This window comes from Hyla sarda, chromosome 1 (assembly GCF_029499605.1).
Source record: "Hyla sarda isolate aHylSar1 chromosome 1, aHylSar1.hap1, whole genome shotgun sequence".
Lineage (NCBI taxonomy): Eukaryota > Metazoa > Chordata > Amphibia > Anura > Hylidae > Hyla > Hyla sarda.
This window is the reverse complement of record NC_079189.1, coordinates 49,807,617-49,833,411: the sequence shown is the minus strand read 5'-3', so window position 1 is coordinate 49,833,411 and position 25,795 is coordinate 49,807,617. Positions and strand designations below refer to the sequence as shown.

General features: G+C 41.6%; 1 protein-coding gene across 11 annotated transcripts in view; it reads right to left on the bottom strand.

Annotated features, from left to right (window-relative positions):
- GRK4 (G protein-coupled receptor kinase 4) overlaps positions 1-25,795 on the bottom strand; it is a 304,831-nt gene that overhangs the window by 118,122 nt on the left and 160,914 nt on the right. For all 11 annotated transcript variants that reach the window (XM_056555006.1, XM_056555016.1, XM_056555011.1 and 8 more), the window contains one exon: positions 24,219-24,314. In XM_056555006.1, coding sequence (XP_056410981.1) covers positions 24,219-24,314 — 96 coding nt within the window. The remainder of the gene's footprint in view (positions 1-24,218; positions 24,315-25,795) is intronic.

Genomic DNA, 25,795 nt, shown 5'->3' with positions numbered 1-25,795 from the left:
GGGTCCAAATACAGGAAGTGAGGGCAGGACAAGCAGGGCAGGCTCCTGGCTTGTCAATCATCCTGTGTGAGTCCGGAGAGTGTCATAGAGCCTCAGTGCGCAGAGCCCCGCTTGTCCTCAGCGTACAGAGCCCCGCTTGTCCTCAGCGTACAGAGCCCGCTTGTCCTCAGCGTACAGAGCCCCGCTTGTCCTCAGCGCACAGAGCCCCGCTTGTCCTCAGCGCACAGAGCCCTGCTTGTCCTCAGTGCACAGAGCCCTGCTTGTCCTCAGTGCACAGAGCATTGCTTGTCCTCAGCGCACAGAGCCCTGCTTGTCCTCAGCGCACAGAGCCCTGCTTGTCCTCAGTGCACAGAGCCCTGCTTGTCCTCAGTGCACAGAGCCCTGCTTGTCCTCAGTGCACAGAGCATTGCTTGTCCTCAGTGCACAGAGCCCTGCTTGTCCTCAGTGCACAGAGCCCTGCTTGTCCTCAGTGCACAGAGCCCTGCTTGTCCTCAGTGCACAGAGCCCTGCTTGTCCTCAGTGCACAGAGCCCTGCTTGTCCTCAGTGCACAGAGCCCTGCTTGTCCTCAGTGCACAGAGCCCTGCTTGTCCCCCCACACTTCCTGTATACTCCTCATAGAGACGCACATGCAATAACTGCAGAAACAAAAATATACACATTTTTTAACCAATGTATATTACAAATATACATATAATGGTATTATCTACATAATATTAAAAAAAAATGTTGACAACAGGTGCACTTTAAATAAACAGTAATGTCACATATAAAAGTTTTAAGTAATTCGCACTATTAAGTTTTATCTTGCTCGGGTTCTACTAAAGTGTTTGACAATAAACAATGTAGCTTCCACACCATTGAGGCTGAAGTGATGACTTTGCACAATGTCTATTAACAGCAGGATTGACGCTTTGCCAGAGGAGAAATGGTGCTCCAGGCAAGAACACAATCATTTATCTGATTCTTAGGAGAATAAGCATTGTACGGTTACCATGTCATTCTCCACATTGTAATCAGGATATTCCCCTGTTTTATACACAGCGACAGACCTAAAGTCTCCTAGATCAGTGTTTTCCAAACAGTGTGTGTTCAGCTGATGAAAAACTACAACTCCCAGCATACCCGGACAGCCAAAGGCTGTCCGGGCATGCTGAGAGTTGTAGTTTTGCAACAGCAGGATAAGGGATAAGTGCCAATTTATAGTGTCACTGGAACCCCCTGCAATCTCCCATAGGGCTTCCCACTCTCCTCATGAATGGAATGCTCGTCGACCCCTACAAGAAGCTGTGGCCTACATACTCCTTGCATGCATCCCTATGGAAGAGCCAGAGCGAAACACTAGTGTATCTCCGGCTCTCCCATAGTGATGCATAGAGGACGCGTGTCAGTTACAGCTTTGCGCAGGGGTCGACTTGGCTCCATTCATGCAGAGAGCCAGGGCACCATGCAGGAGATTGTGGGGGGGACATCCCACAATCTGACACTTATTCTCTATCCTGCAGATAGTGGATTCGTTTTTCTTGTTATACTGGACTACTGCTTTAAGGGAATCCGTCAGATGTATTTGCTGCTAAAAGCTGCAGACTCCGCTGGATAGCTGTAAGGTTAGGAAAAGCAAACTGTAGCCTTTTCTGCAACTGTAGTTGCCATCATCATTTTATTTATCAGCCAAGTGCCAACGAGGAAGGGCTGAGCTTCTCAAGTGCCACAGCCTGTCATGCCTCCTAGCTTGTCCCTCCCGGATTGGAAAGTGAGTGCACGCGAGGAGACATGCCAGACTGTGGCACCTCAGCAGCTTAGCCACACCTCCTTGACACTGGCTGAAAAATAAAAAGGTGATTTTATAAGTCTGGCAACCCCTATCAGCTTCAGGAAAGCTAAAGTTTGTGTTTATGCCCTGACAGCTATTCAATGGTGTCTGCAGCACTTAGCAGCAAATACAGCTGACCGATTACAATTAAACTCTTTGCATGAGATTTGGAGCTCTTTATCACAAAAAGATCTGACCTCTATAAAACAAAAATGTAAGAAATGTTGGACCTAAAAGCATGATAGCAATAAAAAGTGGACACTCACTTTATAAGGTTATCCACTACTAAACTTATTTCTAAACCTGTAAATAGAAATCTTTACTTAATAGAAATCTTCTCCTGTCTCCACTATTAGGTAGAGTAACATTTTATAAATATAGACATTATATCACATGTATATGCATGAGAGGATTTTTTCCAGTTTTTAACATGCTTTAAAGGGGTACTCCGCTCTAAACATCTTATAGCCTATCCAAAGGGGACCCCCGTGATCTCCATGCCAGCGGCAGCGGCGTACGGAAAATGGAAGTTTGGAGCTCCCGTGTTTGTGACGTCACACCCCCTCCATTCATGTCTATGGTAGGGGGCATGATGGCTAGTATATATTTAATACATTTGGTGCACCTACACATTACCAGCACACAAAAATGCTTCACCTACAATGAAAAATGTACCCCTGTACCTTAAAAAAAAAAAAAAAAAACACAAAACTTAATTTCCATAAAATTCTAATAAGCAGGACCCCAAATAAATGTTGTACACATGGCTTGAAGGGATTCCCACAAGTTCCTGACTGTTATACATCACATATTGCTCTTTTGACTCATGTTGATAGTCTAGAGTTGTATTTGTTTAAACTTCATTTCCTACGGGTCCACTGGTGTCTTTTTCATACGTTTTATATTGACAACACCTTTGATTTTAATGGATTCTAGTAAATCTTTTAAGTAAAGATCAATTTAAAAAATAAATAAATAAAATACTAGTGCCAGATGATTTAGCCCAGACGGATGAAGCTGATGTTAAAAGATGTAGTGTGGGGGTGCGGAAGAGTTATAGTTATTAGATCAATTGAAGTGAATAGGGTTGAACTGCAATACCATGCACAACTTTCAGACAGGTTTGGGGCAAATTTTTTAATCCTAATAAACTAATTTAATGGGGAAACTCTCTTTTTCACAACGCTATGGTAAATTAATAATTACTGATGAAGCCGCCCATGTATGGTGAAACGCGTTGCATTTTAATAAACCTTTTATACTCACCTGATGTGCCTGTTCCGAGTCAGCGCCGCAAAAGACCCACCGCACCTTTGAAGTCCATTTGTCGCTATCTACTTGGTTGGGAGGCTGCAGATCGGGCTCTAACAATCCTTACACGCTGTCCATTGTTGTGTGTGAGCTCACACAACCTTCTGGGGTAAGAGGTTTTAAAAAGAATCCTTCTACCAATACCTATCCAGTCGGTTTTACGCTATGGAGCGCTCTCTTTTATATTTTTAATAAGGACTAAAGGTAGTCGTACAATTTCAATGCCTGTCGGCTGAATGGTCAGTCATCTGACAGTTCTCTCTCCAAACCTTCCCATACACATGACAGCTAGACATCTCTAGCGGCAGCTTATCCCTCCAAGAACAATAGGGTTGGGTGTTGAGAATCAAACATGCCTGATCCTTCTCTCACAAAAAAAAAAAGGATGCAGTAGGGATGGAAAAAATGTATTTAATGAAATTTATATTTTTTATAACAGGGATCAATTTATGTGGGGGGGGGCATGAAACTAAAAATGTAGCTGACAATAATAAAAATGTAGAAAGGGCCATTTAAATGTAAAAATATTTTTACTAATTAATTTTGTTAAACTTATTAGTAATGAATTTCAATAACGTGTTTAATAAAGTGTGTGTGTATGTATTTACTTTTTTTTTTTTAGGTAGTACTACTACTCCCAGCATGGAGCAGACTGCTCCATGATGGGAGTAGTAGTACCTGCCCTGTACTAATAGACAAATCACCCCGGGTGTCACTTCTGACACCCGATGCGATTGTCCTTTATATTGCAGAGGGGCTTTCTCTTGCGCTCGCATTTCTTCTCTGTACTCCAGCTGGCCACCACTAAGAGCGGTGATTGGCCGGATGGTAGCAGCCAATCACTGCTCTCAGCTGGAAATATGAATCAGTGATGTGAATTTATATTCACATCACTGGCTGGCCGGAGTATAGTGCAGAGATGCGGAGCGCAGGAGAAAGCCTCTCCGCATCTCAGAAGCATGAAGAACGATCACAGTGGGTGTCAGGAGTAACACCCGCTGTGATCTGTCCTTAACTGTAGGTACTACTGCTCCCAACATGATACACACACACATCCATGCTGGGAGCGATAGTAACCGCATTAATAGACAGATCGTAACAGGTGTCAGAAGTGACACCCGCTGCGATCTGTCTATTAATGCAGGTACTACTGCTCCCAGCATGGAGCAGTAGTACCTGCAGTTAAGGACAGATTAAAACGGGTGTCACTCTTGACATCTTGACACCCCTGTGATCGTCCTGTATAATGTATAGATATGGGCAGCACAGCCACTCTTCTCTGATCCCCTGCACTGTTGTATATACTGTATATACAGTATACACCTATTCATATTTCCCGCAGAGAGTTGTGATTGGCTGGAACCATCTGGCCAATCACAGCTCTCTGAGGGAAATATAAATCTGTGATATGCAGAATACAGAGCAGCAGTGCCGCCTGCTTTCCAACTTTTGGTCTGTACTGTATATCAGGGATGTGGAATTCCGGGCGCCGGGCAGGTGAATTTTTCCGGATCTAATAAGCACCGCGGCGCTCAGCAGTCTGTATGGAGAAGACTCCAGACTCATGTCCGCTCCATGCTCGGCACTCCAGCAGCTGTTTTCAGTAGCTGGGGCCGCCGCTAATAGCCAACGGCTGGCTATTAACCCTTTAGATCGCTGCTGTCGCAGGGGAAGAACCCCTATAGAGGTAGCCGGAGGGCTTACATCTGCTTCCCAGGTCTCTGTGGCTCTGTCATTGATAGAGCCTGGCTGGACTAGGCTCTATCAATGGATCACAAGAGCACACAGATCAATGGAGTTCAATAGAACTCTATTGATCTGTATGAGGAATCTAATAATTCCTCCTAAAAGTCTAATAAAGTGTAAAAAAAATAAATACAAAAAAAGTTTTAAAGACACACATTAACCCCTATCAGGTTAAAAGTTCAAATCACCCCCTTTTCCTATATGAAAACATGTAAACATAATGAAAATAAACATATTTAGTATCGCTGTGTGCGTACAAGCTTAAAATTGTACAAACTTAAAATATAACATTATGTATCCAGTACGGTAAATGAAGTAAATGTAAAAAAAAATCAAACCACAGAATTGCAATTTTTATAATATCCCAGAAAAAAAAGTTAAAAAGCGATTAAAAAAGTCAGATCAATACCATAATGGTACAAATACAAAAAACAGATTATGGCGCAAAAAATGAGCCCTCATACAGCTTGGTGTGCAAAAAAAATAAAATAAAAAAATAAAAAGCTACATGGGTCAAAAAATGGCAATTAAAAAAATTCTAAAAAGTTTAGAATCTTTTAAAAAATTAGTAAAACATGACGGAAACTATACAAATCTGGTATTGCTGTAATCAGGCCGGCCTAAAGTATCAAAATAACATGTTAGCTCAATCACAAAAGTAAATGGCGTAGAAAAGAAAACCACCACATTTGCAAAATTATCTTTTACTATTTCAATTTCACTTCACCGGTTTTATATATATATATATATATATATATATATATATATATATATATTTATTTATTTCTTTTACTTTTTTTTTTGGTTTGGAGAATATGTTCTTGAAAAACTAAAAGGTATCATTATAGTAGGTATTTATGGCTATTATAGGGCGAGGAGGAAAACATGAGAATGTAAAAGCGAAAATTGGTCCGGACAAGTGGATCGTCATGAGGGACAAGTAGATTTTGCTCAGTTTTATTTTTTTTTAAATAAAATTTCCACACACCTGTATGTATGTGTGTGTGTGTGTGTGTATATATATATATATATATATATATATATATATATATATATATAATACAGGAACATGGGTGCACTACTGTGGTAGATGTATACAATGACATTGGCTATCCCTCAACACTGATGTTAAAATTGAGACATTCGCCAGTGTATCCTTATATGAAGGACACACCGGAGCCCGCACACCAACGCCAAGGTTTCTCAAGAACCTTCTTGAGAAACCTTGGCGTTGGTGTGCGGGCTCCGGTGTGTCCTTCATATTAGGATACACTGGCGAATGTCTCAATTTTAACATCAGTGTTGAGGGATAGCCAATGTCGCTGTATACATCTACCACAGTAGTGCACCCATATTCCTGTATTGTATTATTCTAATTGTTACACATCCACACCGTTTATCTGGTGTAGGATTCTATTGTGGCACTTGTAGTCCGCTGCAGGCATCCTCCATTGTATGCATTTTTATGCTGGGGATCGCCCCTAGCAACGGACTACAAGGGCAGGATCTGCTCCCCCAGTATAAATGCACAACCGCATTTGGGGTTGAGCATCTCCAGCCATTTGAGACCACGTTTTTTGTTGTTTGTATATATATATATACACACACACACACACACAAAGGTGAAGGACATATCAATCTGAGAGCCAAATGAATTAAAGGGGTATTCCAGGAATTTTTTTTATTTGACTATGCTACAGGGGCTGTAAAGTTAGTGTAGTCCATAATATAATGTCTGTACCTGTGTGTGATGGTTTTCTCCTAACTCTTATGTGATTTTCACCCCAATATTTATTTTTTATCAGCATACAAAATGACTGTTGTCTCAGATTTTTCCCAGCTTGCAATGCGGCCGAGACTCACTAGTCAGCTGATGACAGAGAGCCTGTCGGCGTCAATGGGTGGAGCGATCAATCTGCCACTAATGCAACAGCTGTATGCACCCTGATTGAAAACCACAGGTCTGCAGCTCATTTATGTTTCAATGGGTGTGGTGGCTGATGTGTGGGAGGGAGCGCAGGTCCTTCCTAAGCATGTCCATTACTGCCTGCCAGGTATGTACTAAAATCAACTTATAGTGGATAACCCCTTTAATTGCATTAAACATTCAGTCACACCCAGTGTAAAGGCTGAGAAAAATTTCCACACCAAAATATCTGCATCAAATTGTGCGGATTATAGGTACAGATTGTCTGCTGACGATTTTTAGTGTGGATTATATTAATTACATTTACAATTCATTTTGGATTGTAGGAGGAAACTTGGGTATCCCGAGGAAACCCCCCAAAAAACTAAGTGAACATAGATGTTTTCCTTAGTGTGATTTGTACTCAGGACCCCAGAGCTGCAAACACAAAAAACTGAGCTGTTGTGAAATAGGAATGTTTATAATAAGAAATTAAAAAAACAACCAGACGGAATATTTAAGTGTGAAAAGTACGAAATGGCAGGGATATTGGAATTATGCAAAGTCTATTTTGACAGTGCTAACTGCAGTGCCAAATGTCTGTTATTTGATCCTGCCACAAGTGCCAAGTAACAGTGCTATGGTTCTTATCCGGGTGTCAACAGCCGGTCATATGGTTCTGACCCTGATGACGAATTCTATCCCTGGTGGTGTCAACGCACAACAACATCTACAACAGTCAAAGGCTATGGGGTCAAAAGACAAAGAATAAAGCTGAACCACATTTTGATGAGAATTTATGCAGGTATGCTATATGGTGACATACAAACTTCACATAGTAAGGACCTGAAAGAACTCGTGAGGCATGGTGTTCATCCATAGGCATAAGGGTGTATTGGAGAATTTCACTGTAATTTAGCATGCAATGAAAGCATGGTACCCCAAGCTTCTGAGCCCTTTGAGAAATGATGAAGTATTGAGCCACACAATATATTAAAAAAGGAAAAAAGTTATCAAGGACCAGGTCATAAGGTTTTTATCCTAGTTTAAATTGCCAGTCCTAGGAATTTAACTGTAGTTCCAATATTCAGTGATACTACGACACTTTTGATACAACGGTACACAGTAATAGCAGATATCATGGCTGGAGAGACCTGGAGAGATGCTGGTTAGGAAAATAGAAACATTCTCAGGCACGTGTGGATCCGTATGGGCCCATAGCAGAATACAGAAGTGAAAATATAAATCTGTAAAACAAGACTATGTGCATTTCAGCAGAACAGAAAGTAATCTCCTTGTTCTAATAAAACATTGGCAATAAAAACAAATTGACAAGAGAAATGCAAACAGGAAACTTATTGATAGACATGGGAACTGCCAATGTAAATGTGTATTTAATATTTCTTCTTCTTCTCAGCTACAGCTGCATTGTTATCTCAATCTAGTATTTAATAAAAACAAAATATTCTAATCCCGGACAAGCCCCCAAAAAACCTTAAACCCACAATAATAATAGTATTACTGACATATACTTAATTAGCACATACTATAAATATCAAATTGGTGGTGGTTGACTATATTCAGTTATACAGAAAATACCGTGGCACTATGGGAGATTTTGCGGGTGCACAGGTAGGGTCCCACCCTGTAAACACATATAATATATTTAATATTCAATAAGTTACACCACCACAGATCCCGTTCTTTTTTTCTATTCATAGCTCCATACTTTTGATAGTGGTTGTTTCTGGTACTGCAGCTCCAAGTAGACAACTCTACATTGAGATCAGGTTCAGATAGGGCTGTGTCCTGTTGGACCTCAGTGATCCTATTGTGGCGGAACCCTGTGCAGCGGACTATTGTCCTCTGATGGGCCAGATTAACCTGCTAAAAGTTATAGGAAAGGTTGAAAAGCATCTGACCCTACAGTCACAGGTTCTTTAGTCCTCCTCACTCAAAAGGAATTTTCGGGAACAGCATACAGCCAGGGCATCCAATATGCAGCCCAATGAACATGGAAGATTGGCCCACTAGAGATCTTCAGTGGTAACCCCATGCTGGGGGTACAATTATGACCTAGTCTGCAGGGGAAGGGGGGCCCATATGAGGTTTTAGGACACATGTCCAGGATCCTATGGAAGAGCACACACAGTAGAACATACTCTTTGTCGGCGAAAGGACAGAGCCGTCCTGTCACTTCAGCTGGAGCTTTCAATGTGGGCAGCATCTTTGTAATTCTGCTTGCAGCAGAAGAACAGAGAGGATAAGCCATGGGGAGCAGAGTATCAGTTGCTACATGGAAATGATAGTGGTTTTTTTTCATGGGAAAGTGTGGGGCCATAATACAATATGGGGCAGTATGGGGGGGGGGGCTACTACTATTTGCGGGGCAGTAAGGAGGCATTCTACTATTTGGGTGCAATGTGAAGTGAGTTAGTTAGCAAAGCCCCCCAAAGTCGGGTTAAATACTGTAGGGCTCACTAGGGGTAGTCATCAATAGTCCTATAAGGCATAAGACCAACTACCATTTAGGGGTAGTATGGGGTCCTAACTAGTATATGGGGGTAACTCCATATTAATGTCTATGTCTATTAATGGGATATCTTAAAAGCTCCTTTCGGTGTACTGTGTAGGTGTCCCAATATGTTTACCCATACAGTGTAAGTCAATTTACATATTTGTTTTATTTTTTAATCCTTAAAGGGGTTTCTGCCCCTAGACATCTTATCCCCTATTCAAAGGATAGGGGATAAGATGTCAGATCGCCGTGGTCCCGCTGCTGGGGACCCTCGGGATCCCCGCTGCGGCACCGCGCTATCATTACAGCACAGAGCGAGTTCGCTCTGCACGTAATGATGGGCGGTACAGGGGCCGGAGCATCGTTAAGTCACGGCTCTGCCCCTCGTGATGTCACGGCCCGCCCCTTTCAATACAAGTCTATGGGAGGGGGCGTGGCGGTCGTCACGCCCCCTCCTATAGACTTGCATTAAGGGGACGGGCCGTGACATCACGAGGGGCGGCGCCATGACGTCACGCTGCTCCGTCCCCCGTATCGCCCGTCATTACGCACAGAGCGAACTCGCTCTGTGCTGTAATGATAGCGGGGTGCCGCAGCGGGGATCCCAGGGCTCCCCAGCAGCGGGACCGCGGCGATCTGACATCTTATCCTTTGGATAGGGGATAAAATGTCTAGGGGCGGAGTACCCCTTTAAGTTATGATTTATGGCAAAATAGAATCACAGTGTATAAATAGGATAATAAGAAAAGCCCCACTAGAATGTGTTTTCTATCTTACATATCACTGCAATGATTACCGTATATACTCGAGTATAAGCCGACCCGAATATAAGCCGAGGCCCCTAATTTTACCCAAAAAACCCAGGAAAAGTTATTGACTCAACTATAAGCCTAGGGTGGGAAATACATCATCCCCCCATGTAATCATCCAGACCCCGTCATTAACACCCCCGTCATCATCACCGCCTGTCAATCCCTTCATCAGTGGTCTTCAACCTGCGGACCTCCAGATGTTGCAAAACTACAACTCCCAGCATGCCCGGGCAGCCATCGGCTGTCCGGGCATGCTGGGAGTTGTAGTTTTGAAACCTCTGGAGGTCCGCAGGTTGAAGACCACTGCGGCCTTCATCATCACCACCTGTCAATCCCTTCATCAGTGGTCTTCAACCTTCGGACCTCCAGAGGTTTCAAAACTACAACACCCAGCATGCCCGGACAGCCGATGGCTGTCCGGGCATGCTTGGAGTTGTAGTTTTGCAACATCTGGAGGTCCGCAGGTTGAAGACCACTGATGAAGGGATTAACAGGCGGAGAGTTCACTCGAGTATAAGCCGAGGGGGGAATTTTCTGCACGAAAAATCGTGCTGAAAAACTCGGCTTATATTCGAGTATATACGGTATGTAGGACAGAAGAATTAATAACTCTTGACACTTGAATAATGATAACCCTCATGACACTAAAGAACAAACAGGTAAAGACGTAAGATTGTGCGTCCATGCTGGAGACAGACACACTCAAGTGCCTAAGAAGTCCCTCTTCTACGAAGCTAGATAGTTTATCAAGAGTAACCCAGCAAGAAATCATCTGGGGAGCAATAACCATTTATCTACAAAGAACAAATAAATAAATAAAAAGTTACAACATTCTTCTTTGTAACTGACAGGAGAAAAACAGGAAGATGCATTGGGGCTATGTGTTCTCAACTGCTTTCAACATTCATATCCATATTCCATTGGGATGTTTGAAAAGAACTTTAGTTATTGGTGTAGCGTCCCAGATGCCAAGAAGGAGGTCAAATAATTCCTCAAAATTACAGTCAAAAAGAGGGGTAGAAAAAAATATATAAAAAATAAAAAAATCGGGTGCAGAGAGTAAATTAAAACCAGAATTGTGTGTAAGTTCACACAACGCCGAGCACTCATGTAACCGCTGCACATATTTTTTACGAGTTAACATCTGCAGCCAAACATATGCTGTTAAAGATATGTCAGCTTATAAACCTGAATGACGCAAGCCCTTACTAAGCAGCAGAGTAATTGGTGGATAAGAGAGAGGGAGACGGCCTCAGAAACAGATGTGTCCGCTTATTAATTTACAAGCTTAAAAAAGGGGAACGAATAAAAAGCTAAACTTTTAACCCCTTTATTTTATGGACACTTCAGCAGGAATTTCAGAGGCTCTTTGGAAGCACAGTTAAGAATCAGATCCACCTTCAAGAGAAGAAAAAAAATACAAAATTTTTTATTTTTTTCCCTCCAGTTTTTAAAAATACCATGTAAGCGGTCTTCTCTACTGTGTTTTCCACTTAAATGCCAATGCTTCAAACAGTCCCAGTAGAACTCTCGCTAGAAAGCATGGTAAAGAGTTGGAGCTAATGGACATTTACATAAAAAGAGGCATTAAAGGGGTACTCCAGTGGAAAACATATATATATTTTTTTTTTTTTAAATCAACTGGTGCCAGAAAGTTAAACAGATTTATAAATTAGGTAAAAAGAAATTGGGAATGTGCAGCTCACAATTAGCTAACCGAGGTAAGAGGGCTGTACACCTACGCCTGGTGTTAGAAAGTAGCAGAGAAATTGTTTAAACAGTAGCCAACCCCTCAAAGTTAGCATCAGTTACCTGATACAAAGATGAAAAATGATAATAAAAACTGGATCGTGCTTCAATTATAATATGAAAATGTAAATTTATTACACAATTTAAAATATATCATTTTTTATCAGTATATCCTCAAAGCACAGGGCCCATGTGCCGAGGGAATTAAAATATAAAAATAAGATAAAATAACAATATCAACAATCACCGATAGCTTGCATAGAAAAATTTGACAATTTAATGTCACTTTTGATGGTCCGGCCTCCGGTAAACCGAAAAATGAGCTCAAGTCCTATAAATGATGTAGATTCCAAAGTAATATAGGTAGGTAAGATATATTATAATTACCAGTCTGCAATAAAACCTGATATTGGGTCACCTGGAGTTATATTGTGAGGTCTGTACTTTTGAGATGGTACCAGACGCTGACATGCGTCTTAGCGGCGGTCCGCCTGCCACAGACCAGTTGAAAAGATAGCCGCTTTCAGAAGTTGCTCGCTGTAGGTGGTAACTCAGCAGAATATCTGGTGCGGGCCTCTGGAAAACTCAGTTGTAGGTGACGTCACAGGCGCTTGGCAGCGCTGCCTGGGAGATGGTCTCAGGAGCAATATGCTGGTTTGCAGAACTGGATCGGAGGTCACCGGTGGATAGTCAGGTATCGGTGATGTAGAATAAACCTAGACACGTTTCAGGGCTCTCACATGTTTTAAACACGGCCCTTTCCTCAGTAGTTTGATACAAGCCTACTGAGGAAAGGGCCGTGTTTAATACATGTGAGAGACCTGAAACGTGTCTAGGTTTATTCTACATCACCGATACCTGACTATACATCGGTGACCTCCAATCCAGTTCTGCAAACCAGCATATTGCTCCTGAGACCATTTCCCAGGCAGCGCTGCCAAGCGCCTGTGACGTCACCTACAACTGAGTTTTCCATAGGCCCCGCACCAGATATTCTGCTGAGTTACCACCTACAGCGAACAACTTCTGAAAGCGGCTATCTTTTCAACTGGTCTGTGGCAGGCGGACCGCCGCTAAGACGCATGTCAGCGTCTGGTACCATCACAAAAGTGCAGATCTCACAATATAACTCCAGGTGACCCAATATCAGGTTTTATTGCAGACTGATAATTATAATATATCTTTCCTACCTATATTACTTTGGAATCTACATCATTTATAGGATTTGAGCTCATTTTCCGGATTACCGGAGGCCGGACCATCAAAAGTGACATTAAATTGCCAAATTTTTCTATGCAAGCTATCGGTGATTGTTGATATTGTTATTTTATTTTATTTTTATATTTTAATTCCCTCGGCACAAGGGCCCTAAGCTTTGAGGATATACTGATAAAAAATTATATATTTTAAATTGTGTAATAAATTTACATTTTCATATTATAATTGAAGCACGATTCAGTTTTTATTATCATCATTTTTCATCTTTGTATCAGGTAACTGATGCTAACTTTGAGGGGTTGGCTACTGTTTAAACAAATTCCCTGCCAGATTTATAAATTACTTCTATTAAAAAATCTTTACCCTTCCAGTACTTATTAGCAGCTGTATGCTACAGAGGAAATTCTTTTCATTTTGAATTTATTGTTTGTCTTTTCCACAGTGCTCTCTGCTGACACCTGATGCCCGTATCAGGAACTGTTCAGAGCAGGAGAAAATCCCCATAGCAAACCTATGCTGCTCTGGACAGTTCCTGATACGGGCATCAGGTGTCAGCAGAGAGCACTGTGGACAAGACAAAAAAGAAATTCAAAAAGAAAATAATTTCCTCTGTAGCATTCAGCTACTAATAAGTACTGAAAGAATTAAGATTTTTAAATAGAAGTAATTTACAAATCTGTTTAACTTTCTGGCACCAGTTCATTTAAAAAAAATAAAAAAAAAAGTTTTCCACCAGAGTACCTCTTTAACGCCTCTTTTTATGCAAATGTCCATTAGCCCTAACTCTTTACATGCTTTCCAGTCTAGTGTTACCGGGCCAAAACACTGGTGGGTACCTTAAATGGGTTATCTGGCAGTAGGGTGTTTTTTAAAAATATTCACACTGTATGCTATAAAAGCAAACCTTTATTTACCTCCTGAGCTCTCCGTGTGCCTCTGGTATCCTGCTCCTGGCCTCCGATATGATCCTCTTCCTGGTGCCCAGGGTTGATCCATCACAGTGAAGCTCAGCGAATTGCTTGCCACAGTGGTACCCCGCCTCAACCGGTGGGGGGGGGGGGGGGCGGCAATGTAGCATATTAAAGGGGTACTCCCGTGGAAAACTTTTTTTTTTTAAATCAACTGGTGCCAGAAAGTTAAACAGATTTGTAAATCACTTCTATTAAAAAAATCTTAATCCTTCCAGTACTTTTAGGGGCTGTATACTAAAGAGTAATCCAAAAAAGAAATGCATTTCCTTTGATGTCATGACCACAGTGCTCTCTGCTGACCTCTGCTGTCCATTTTAGGAACTGTCCAGAAAAGCATATGTTTGCTATGGGGATTTTCTCCTCCTCTGGACAGTTCCTAAATGGACAGCAGAGGTCAGCAGAGAGCACTGTGGTCATGAAACAGAGGAAATGGATTTCTTTTTTGGATTACTCTTTAGTATACAGCCCCTAAAAAAAAATCTTAATCCTTCCAGTACTTTTTAGGGGCTGTATACTAAAGAGTAATCCAAAAAAGAAATCCATTTCCTCTGACGTCATGACCACAGTGCTCTCTGCTGACCTCTGCTGTCCATTTTAGGAAGTGTCCAGAGGAGGAGAAAATCCCCATAGCAAACATATGCTTCTCTGGACAGTTCCTAAAATGGACAGCAGAGGTCACTGTGGTCATGACATCAAAGTAAATGCATTTCTTTTTTTGATTACTCTTTAGTATACAGCACCTAAAAGTACTGGAAGGATTAAGATTTTTTAATAGAAGTGATTTACAAATCTGTTTAACTTTCTGGCACCAGTTGATTTAAAAAAAAAAAAAAAAAAAAAAAAGTTTTCCACGGGAGTACCCCTTTAAGCCCCGGCACCAGGATGAAGCTCAATACAACACACTGCCACTCAGCCAATCACTGGCTGGCGGGACACCATTGTGGCCAGTGATTCGTTTAGTTGAACTGTAATGGATCAGAGGGAAAGTGGGGGAGGTAAGTTAAGGTTTATTTTTTACAGCAGACAGGCATATTTAAAAACAAAAAACAAAAACCTTCATTTCCAGGGGACCATTTCTGTGAGATATGCTCCACAAATTATTTATGGATGATGTGCGTGACACTTTTTTGCTCATAAATCATTAACCAGTTGGATATATCCTAGCAGAAAAGTAGTTAACAATACCTATAAACAGTGGCCAGTTATCTGCTTTGAAGAACAGAAAAAAAAACATTTCTAAAAGCTTTGAAAAACTTAGAAAAACATAGCGGTTTTCTTCTAAAAACAATTTTACCCCTGCCCATCCGTTGTGTCTGGTACTGCAGCTCCGCTCAACTGAGGTGAATTGCATTAAATTGCAATACCGCAAACTACCTGCAGACAGATGTGGCACTAGTTTTGGAACAACGCAGCCATAGTTTTCTAATCCACTATTTATTCTAAAGGGAAGACCGCTATATACAGAAGGAAGCCTAATACAGTGATCCCTCAACTTACAATGGCCTCAACATACAATCGTTTCAACATACAATGGTCTTTACTGGACCATTGTAACTTGAAACCAGACTCAACATACAATGCTATGGAATCTGCGAAATGTGTCAAGGGCTGGAAGAACCGACCAATCAGAATGGACATTTACTGGTAAAACCCCTGTAGTCATAAAGTGCATGCACTGACCGATGTCTGGTAGTGCCCCCTACAGTACAGGGAGGTATTACATGTTCTGTACTACTCTTTACCTGTATTACTGAAGTGCATGCACTGACTGCTGTCTGGTAGCGCCCCCTACAGTACAGGGAGGTATTACATGTTCTGTACTCTTTACCTGTGCCAGGGTTACCTCCTCCTTTGGACACCAGGTGAGGGCGGCTCCATTTTACTATTTTTAGGACACTGCGTGTTCTGTACAGGACCCTGAAGAAGCTTCTGTCCTCTACATAGACCAGTGTTTCCCAAAGAGGGTGTCTCCAGCTGTTGCAAAACTACAACTCCCAGCATGCCCGGACAGCCGAAGGCTGTCCGGGCATGCTGGGAGTTGTAGTTTTACAACATCTGGAGGCACTCTGGTTGGGAAACACTGACATAGACAGTGATTTACAGCTCCCAGCAGATCTTTCTTACTTTTATATGTAAGGAATTGCTTTATCTCTATTAGTTATCTACTTATTTTTGTTGAATTCTCATTTTCTCCTATTTTTGGATGACATTTTGGTGGCTTCAGAACCAATTAGCAGGTTTCCATAGAGTTCTGGTCTCAACATATGATGGTTTCAACATACAATGGTCGTCCTGGAACCAATTAATATTGTAACTTGAGGGACCACTGTATAAGAAACCCATTACTGTACACACCATTAACGTAGTCTGAGTTAACAGAGTGATTCGCCTTCTGGAGCTGTGGCCCCTTCATTTTCTATTCCTCCTGATAGGTCATCAATGTGTTTTCCAGGAAAACCTCTTTAGATTTTCTTAGAAATATTAAATGAAAAATTCTTATAGATATCCAATCTGAAAAGAAATGGAAGATAATCCAGACTGACTGCCTAATAAGTGGTTAATATTACATCCTGGTCATGTAGCAATCAGAGGTACTACCACCAGGGTAGCAGGCATAGTAGCTGCTGGGGGCCGAGGAGTTGCATGGGAAGTAAATGCACTTTCCGCTGGAAGGTGATACTTAGGGCAGGGGGTCAAGAGTGAAAAATTGGGTTAGCAGGTAAAGCATAGTGCAAAGACATGTAAAGGTCAGAAAAGTAGAAAAACATAAGAGAGAAGGTAGGCAAATATAAGGTAAAAAACAAAACAAAAACACATTTTCTCTGCTAGACAGCCAGCAACCTACACCAACTGTCTACAGATGGGTAAGAGATTCTGCAACAAACAAGTGAGTGATCCAGCTCACCTACCCTGATGTACGGTGCTCGGACCTGTGCCCGGCAAGGCAACCAATATTGCGCTCGAAACATGTCTGACTGACTGTCGTTTTTATGGTGTGATGTATCTTCAATAAAACTGCCTGCAACGAAGTGCTGGACCCGCCGTACCTTCTTGGGTAAGAGATTCTGCCTTTGCGCATAACCCCTGGTCATGTTTTAAAGGGGTACTCCACTGCTCAGTGTTTGGAACAAACTGTTCTGAACGCTGTAGCCGGCGCCGGGAGCTCAAGACGTCATAGCCCTGCCCCCTTATGACATCACGCCCCCTCAATGCAAGTCTATGGGAGGGGGCGTGACGCCTGTCACGCCCCCTCCCATAGACTTGCATTGATGGGGCGGGGCTATGACATCACAAGCTCCCGGCGCTGGCTCCAGGACCAAGCATTGACTTGCAGGGACACTTTCTACAATAGGAAGGGGGGGGGGGGTGGGAAATCATTGACCGTGCAACGTGATACGTGCAATTGATGGTACAGCGGAGGGTGTGTCTCCAAACTATGCACGTCTAAGAAAAGGTGTCACCAACATGAAAATTTTGGAAAGCTGTGGTATATATGCATGTTCCCCTATAAGCATTTTGCTCTACCAAAGACTCATACAGGCTCTGTGCACAGGACTCTGTTGTGTACCCAAGCTCTTATCAGCAGAAGTGGTGGTGACGTCACACAATCATTTAGAAAAATATAAAACAATTTGACCAACAATGGAGTATAAAGCTGCCAAACAAAACTTTATGGGGGAAAAACCTCCTAGAAAAATATGAAGGAACATTCCCATTCATTAAAAATATTAATTCAAGCTCCTTTATATGGAAAGACAAATATAAATAAAACATTACATTTTCAGGCGTCAACCAAGCTTCCAGAGATAAGACGGCTCGCACAAACCATGATCGCTAGCTGGACAAACAAGGCTCAGACTAACCCAAAAATATTGTATGATATTTCGAAGTTCTCAGAATAAAGAAATTCAGCTTCTTGGACTCTACAGAGGTATTTTGTGATACTGAGTGCCAGATAAGTAGCATAGAAGCTCAAAGTAACATTTTAAGGGTCATAGAAAAGGGTCTGAATACAGACATCAATGGAGAAATTTTTGGCTTTCCTTTTAAACTTTTTAAAATTTATAGAAATGTCTAAAATTCTGTTTTCACATTGTCATTATGGGGTATTGAATGTAGAATGATAGAGAAAACTTTGTTAAAAAAAAAGTTCTGAATGCATTGTGTGTATATTTATTTATTTATTTATTTATTTAATTTATCTATTATTTTTCAGTGGATGGTATTTGTCCCCAGTCTCCTAAAAAGTATGGGGACACCGGGAAAAAAAACCTAGCTACAGTGTGTGAAAAAAAATATATATATTTTTTGTCATCCCACCTCCAATTAAAAAAAAATATAAAAATGAAAATGCTAAATTTTATATAAATCAAACATGCCATACAAACAACGTACAAAAAACTAAACTTTTATAAGGCTACATCAATAAATAATAAAGTTATGACTACTAATTTGATAAGACAAAACAACAAAAAGCGTTGGCTGCTTCCTTAAGGGGTTAAAGGTAAAAAATTGAACACAAAACCAAGAAAAGAAAACATCCATACTAAATAAAATATTAATAAAAGAAGGAAAAATGAAATTAAAGTCTGTTATTTTCTAGATCTTGGCTCTATATTGTTCCCGGCAGATAACGGAGTATCCTCGTCACATCTGTAAATTATTGCTCCCACAATCTCATTAACTTGTTTTGTCTCGTAACTAAGATAAAACAATCCCAGCCATGAATAGTCGGCCTGCATTATGTTTCTTGAATTCATGATTTTGAACAAGGTCTGCTATTCTTACCTGAGTGGCAAATATCTATGAGTAATCCTTTTTTCCATCGTCTCATCAGCCGCAGAGATTGAACCCTTCTAAGAGCACAAGATGCGTTGCTCCATTATGGTCTGCTGAGTGGTTTGGCTGTCTCGTTACGATATATACAAGTCCGACATTCATTTACAAATGGAGCTGATTTTACAACATGTGTCGTTTTTTCTGGAGTCTGTTTTCCAAGTGACTCGGCTGGATTTAGACTTTTTCCACAAAAAGGCACAAGGAACAAATGTCATACACATGGGTCCCTTTGCAACACCAATCTGTTACAGATAAAGAAGTTGTCTTACGAAGGCTGTCCCTGTGTATATAAGAGCGGGTCAGCTTTTTTTTGTCCCTAGAGACAGGCCACCACTACATATGTCCTTATAAGAAATAAATCATTCCTATTGGCCCCAAATGGGTTTGTCTTTTGTTGAACAATCAGGCTACATTTAGGCTTTTGTCTTCTGTGGGAACCACTAAAACCCCTTAGCTAGGACTGTGCAGAATTCCACCAAAATAATAAACATGTTCATTATTTCGGCAGATCCGGAGTCCAGAATTTAAAACGTTACAGCAAAATGCCATAAATGGCACTGGCACTGGAATTTCCAAGCGGACATGCACTGTCTCCGTAGATGGCAATGCTGGAATTTGATATTCTAAAATTCTGCAGTGTGCACAGTGCAGCAGAATCCCATTAAAGCCAATGGGAGGCGGCTGCACTGGTAATTCAAGAAGAATTTCTCCCCTCGGAAATCCCATAGTGTGAATTTAGCCTTATTGGGTCTGACCTTGTTTCCCTAACTGGCAGATCCTCTGGTATTAATTTCCACTGGTCCATGTCTAATGACGTATATATGCCTTGACAAGGTTAAATTATGATAACAGATCCACTGGATAGAGGATGGCTAGTTTACCTGGGGGGGGGGGGGGGTCTCCTATTGATCACAAAACCAAGTTCAATTGTTTACCTGAGTGGATGAAGCAGCAGAGTGCATGCTAGGACTCCACTCCATTCATTGTCTATGGGACTTCCGACATAGACAAGTTCAGCACTCGACATTGTTTCGAAGACCTATAAAGAATGGATAGGGTGGCAACAATAGAGCCCCTAGTAACAGTTATATCGGGGTTGTTTTTTTTTTTTAGACAAAAACAACAACCCCTAAAAAAACAAGCCCGTTTCTTGTAAATAGGCAGATCTGTTTTTTTAAATAAGCTACGCGACAACCCATGTGAGAGCTACAATGGCTAACATTTTAGGTGCTCATCCTGCTTTCCCAAAAACAGATATAACTAAAACATTGTTCACATCGGACTTGTCATTTCCATTTTTCTGATCTATCATAGAAGCAGGAGAACAAAATAGATGTGTGGGATCCACCAAATGCTAAAGACACAAAAGCATACAAGCATGTTACGTCCTGTACACGACCTATTTATTAAATTCCTCCTTGCATCAAGACAGAACTGGGGAACACCAGTAGACCAATCAGCCACCAAATGCCATCAGCAACTGACCAACCTTTTGACTTAAAGGACTACTACTTTGCTCAGCGTTTGGAACAAACTGTTCCGAACACTGGAGCTGGCGCCGGGAGCTCGTGGCATCATAGCCCCGCCTCCTCAACGCAAGTCTATGGGAGGGGGCGTGACAGCAGTCACGCCCCCTCCCATAGACTTTCATTGAGGGAGTGGGGTGTTACGTCATGAGGGACGGGGCTATGACATCACAAGCTCCCGGCACTGGCTCCAGAGTTCGGAACAGTTTGTTCCAAACGTTTAGCAGCGGAGTACCCCTTTAATGATGGGAGTCTTCACTGAAAAATGGGATGAACCTTACAACAATTGACACATCACATTTACTATGCCTGTAGGAAACAGTCCTGAGAATAGCGTATCAGTACTTTGTAGAGTATAAGCAGAGTGTCCTGGGTGGTATGGAAGTAATGAACAGGCTGCCGGCAACACAGTGTCATATGACCGCAAAATGTGGATTCTAATTGCAGAGCTTTAAGAGATTTTTCAAATTTGCCACAAAATTTTGGTGTTTTTACTACTTTTTTTGCAAAACTATGATGAAAAAACGCAATGTGTAAATTAAGGCCTAGGCAGCACCCTCTCCTGAATGTATAGCATTAGGCCTTGTATGTTGCTTTGAACTGGCCTTTCATCTTGCCCTTATATCATTAAGTATAACCATTTTCATTGATTCATTACAACTCACGGACTGTCAGTGGATGAGGGATTGGTTTTCTACATCTAGACCAGTGTTTCCAAACCTGCACACCTTCAACTGTTGAAAACTACAACTCCCAGCATGCTGACCTACCCTGCAAGATCAACACTGATCTAGATAATCCTCTTTAAGCTAAACAGCCTGATACACTGCAACAAAACATCAAGACAGGAGTGATATTGTACTACCCCATGTGTTAACTTTACAGTGGATTTTCTAGACTGGATAAAATTGAAGTAAAGTTTAAGCTGTGTGGACAGCACCAGATTTTGTAGCCTCTGGATTAAACAAGGAATGTTCCCAGTAAATAGTGAGAAACTGGGCCCAAGTATACTAAAAAATTCCATGACTTTTCATTAGTCATTAATTTTTTTTTCTCTAAAGCCAGAAAACCCCTTGATGTCTGAATATCAGAACAAGTACGGGTCGTCTTTACTAAGTATCATGGGAGATCACAAAGGCTGCGGTACTGAGTCACACGTCAGTAAGAGGTTAAGACAAGCTCTGGAGAGCAAATGAAAAGTAACACATTCCATCAAGGTTTTATTTCAGTTCATACCTAAAAGCGAGAAAAATAAGCCAAAAGATTCCTACTTCCCAGAGATCAAAGCCCTGCTATAAAACCACTCACACAATGCTAGTAACCATTATCCACCAGGCTATGAAAATAAAACTTATTCCAAAAATCTCAAGGAAGCTCAAAAAATGTTCAGATTTGTTGTAAATTTTCTGATTGAATAACTGCTTATCTATTAACTAAAGGGCAACTCCAATGACTGATATAGCACCAATCACAATAGTTATTTTTTTTTAATTTTCTTTACTTTGAATTTGGCTCCTAAATGTTTCAACAGAGGTGCCATTCTCCCAGCTCCCAATGTGCATGGTGCTGTCATTTGTCATGAAAATACTGGAGCTGCACTTTAACTCAGGATGCCCTAATAGACTACCAACACTGCAATCTGAAAATCTAGAAAACAGCTCTTCTGCAGGTCATAAAACATTGAAATTGTGCTTTATGACCCTTCTACATGGGCCAACTATGATTATTCCTACATATTTCCAATAATCGACCCATATAAAGGGCCCAGCGAGCAGCCGAAGAACGAGTCAAACCCTAGTTCATTGGATCTTTTGTACGGACAATAAAATCATTGTTAAAAAGGGGAAGTACGGCCGATAATTTATTTAAATGGCTGCACGACTGATTGAGCCACAAAGAGTATTAATCTTTGGAGGACCTAAGAGGCACTTGTGTGACACAGATAGTCCATTGATTTCAATGGGCCCCATGTAATGCTGAATTTCTCCTGTTGTGGTGCTGTAGGGAAATTAAATACCTTCTACAGAATGACTCAATAGATTACAGCTCATTGCTGAAAGTTTCAGATTCAAGATTCAAGGGGTCAAAGCTAACAATAAATGGGCTATCCCTTTAACAGTAAAGAGTAATCTAATTTCATGGTGACAATAATAATAAAAATAGTTATTATTATTAAGTATTTAACTAAAAACAAAGCTTTATGGGGAAGACATATCGTGCACCTACTTATTTGAATCAATAAGGGTAACTTTATAAATCTGCAGAGGATTACAGTATCATTCATAGGGATGAGATTACCGTATATACTCGAGTATAAGCCGACCCGAGTATAAGCCGAGACCCCTAATTTCAACCCAAAATCCCAGGAAAAGTTATTGACTCGAGTATAAGCCTAGGGTGGGAAATACATCATCCCCCCCGTCATCATCCAGACCCTCATCATCATCACCTGTCATCATCCCCTTGTCATCATCCCACACATCCCCCCTTCATCATCCCCTTGTCATCATCCCCACCCTTGTCATCATCCCCACCCCCCTTCATCATCCCCTTGTAATCATCCCACACCCCCCCTTCATCATCCCCTTGTAATCATCCCACACCCCCCCCTTCATCATCCCCTTGTAATCATCCCACACCCCCCCCCTTCATCATCCCCTTGTAATCATCCCACACCCCCCCCCCTTCATCATCATCCCCTTGTCATCATCCCCACCCCCTTCATCATCCCACACCCCCCCTTCATCATCCTCTTGTCGTCATCATCCCACACCCCCCCTTCATCATCCTCTTCTCATCATCCGCCCTCAGTGGTCTTCAACCTGCGGACCTCCAGAGGTTTCAAAACTACAACTCCCAGCAAGCCCGGGCAGCCATGCGGCCTTCGACATCATCCAGCCCCCTCTCACCCCCTTTAGTTCTGTACAGTACTCACCTCCGCTCGGCGCTGGTCCGGTGCTACAGGGCTGTCCGGTGAGTAGGTCGTCCGGTGAGATAGTGGTTCCGGGCTGCTATCTTCACTGGGGGCTCCTCTTCTCCGCGCTTCCGGCCCGGAATAGAGGCGTTGCCTTGACAATGACGCAGAAGTACGTTGGTAATGAACGTACCTCTGCGTCGTTGTCAAGGCAACGTGACTATTCTGGGGCCGGGCCCGAAGCGCTTAGAAGAGGCCTCCCCGGTGAAGATAGCAGCCCGGAACCACTATCCCACCGGACCACCTCCTCTCCGGACAGTCCTGCAGCACCGGACCAGCGCAGAGCGGAGGTGAGTACTGTACAGAACTAAAGGGGGGTGAGTGGGGGCTGGATGATGTCGAAGGCCACAGTGGTCTTCAACCTGCGGACCTCCGGAGGTTTCAAAACTACAACTCCCAGCAAGCCCGGACAGCCGATGGCTGCCCGGGCTTGCTGGGAGTTGTAGTTTTGAAACCTCTGGAGGTCCGCAGGTTGAAGACCACTGCGGGTGGAGAGTTCACTCGAGTATAAGCCGAGGGGGGTGTTTTCAGCACGAAAAATCGTGCTGAAAAACTCGGCTTATACTCGAGTATATACGGTATGAGATTTTAAATCAGACATCTGATTAAAAAAAAATTACTTTAAATTACATAGAAAAAAAGAAAGATTATTAAAGAAGCCATTCAATCCCAATATGGGTGCTAAATAGCATAGACAAATAATATCTGCCAAATCGGTTGGATGTCTCCAGAAGATGAACTATGGAACAAAAATGCAATCATAATACATTACATTTTGAGTGCCACTGGGTGAGAAATCTACATAATAACATAATTTAGGATACTTTGCGCACTCACCCACTGTATGTCGGAGTTCTTCACACTGGCTTATATGCGGCAACCTCAACATCTCCTTCCATTTCTTGCTGCGTCCATTCCTTTTGCCTCCTCCACCTGTCACAGAAGAAAATCATTAAATTTTGATATAATGCTTGAACAATAAAAAAGTTAAATAAAGTAGCTTTGTTTGTAAGGCTGAAAAAACACATTCCTAGACATTCCTACATCTATTGGTCCAGTACAACCTATTAACTTGCAGTGTTGATCCAGAAAAAGTTTTTAAAAAAATCCAATGAGATAAAAGAAATGTTTTAAGGATAAGGTTCCTTCCCGACTTTAAATCTAGCAATCGTAATAAATCCCTGGATCAATGACACACGTCTAGATTTCACTATCTAGAACCTGAAATATTACCCTAAAAAAGTATACAGGCCTCTATTGAACTCTTCTATTGAGATCACCATTACCACTTCCATAGTCACCCTAATCTTACAGTAAAGAATGCTTGGCTAGGTTGGTGTAGAACTTTTTTTTTTCTGCTAGGTTTACAGGATGTCTCCTTGTTACCGTTACTGTCTTGGGTCATAGATCACAGTAAAGCATTTTAAATAAATTTAAATTCTGAAAGAAGCGATCTGATTGTTTGCTATGGGCAACTCAGAAACTTTTCCTCTAGACAGATATTGATAAATCTCCCCCATGGAGTAAATCTCTTGCTGTTAGAGATTCAAACATGGTGGACATTTTTCACTTTCTCTGTATTGGATCCATTCCTGGTTTTAGCTAAAATTCTGACAAAAATATTACATATAAACCCAATCAAGAGAGATAAAGTCAACCATGAAATTCTCAACATGGTTCAGTTACAGAGCAGAAATGGGTGGAATTTGTAGAATCTCAAGCACTTGCCTACTATAATCGGCTGTGGATTTTACCTACACAAATCTGCAGGTAAAATCCCCAGCAATTTTGTCCTGTGTGGACTTAAGATAAGGCTATATTCATATGGCGGAAATTCTGCTTTACCGCTCAAATTCCATTCTACAAAGCTTCCTACGGATTTTTTTTTTTTAGTTTTGAAGAATTGCGGAAGAAGATTTCTATGTGCCGAAAACACAGAATTCTGCCAAAATGCAAAGCACCATTGAGTTCAATAGGATCCTGCCGCAGGAGGAATGCTGAATTTCGTGTGAATGGGACAGCGGAATCCCCAATAATGTGCAGTTAATTTTGCGTGATTTCTGTGCAGAATTTTTTGGCAGAATTTCGCATGGAAATTCCACTGGATGAACATAGTCTAACCGGGTAGATCTGCCATTTTGAATTTTAGACAGTTCAGCGAAAGTCCGTGAGGGATCTATAATGAAGATCTATGGCCATCAATAAGCTTTGCCAGTAAAATATTATAACAAAGTGAATTGGTTTTGTGGCAAATGATCTCCCATATGATCAGTAATTTTTCTTAAACCATATTGCAGCCTTAAAAACTATAGGAAATGTTCAAACATTACATTTACTGAACAGTGAATAGTTAATTTTGTGCATTTTGAACCAATAGTATTAGATCTGGTACTTGGCTGATTTCTCCAGCAAGG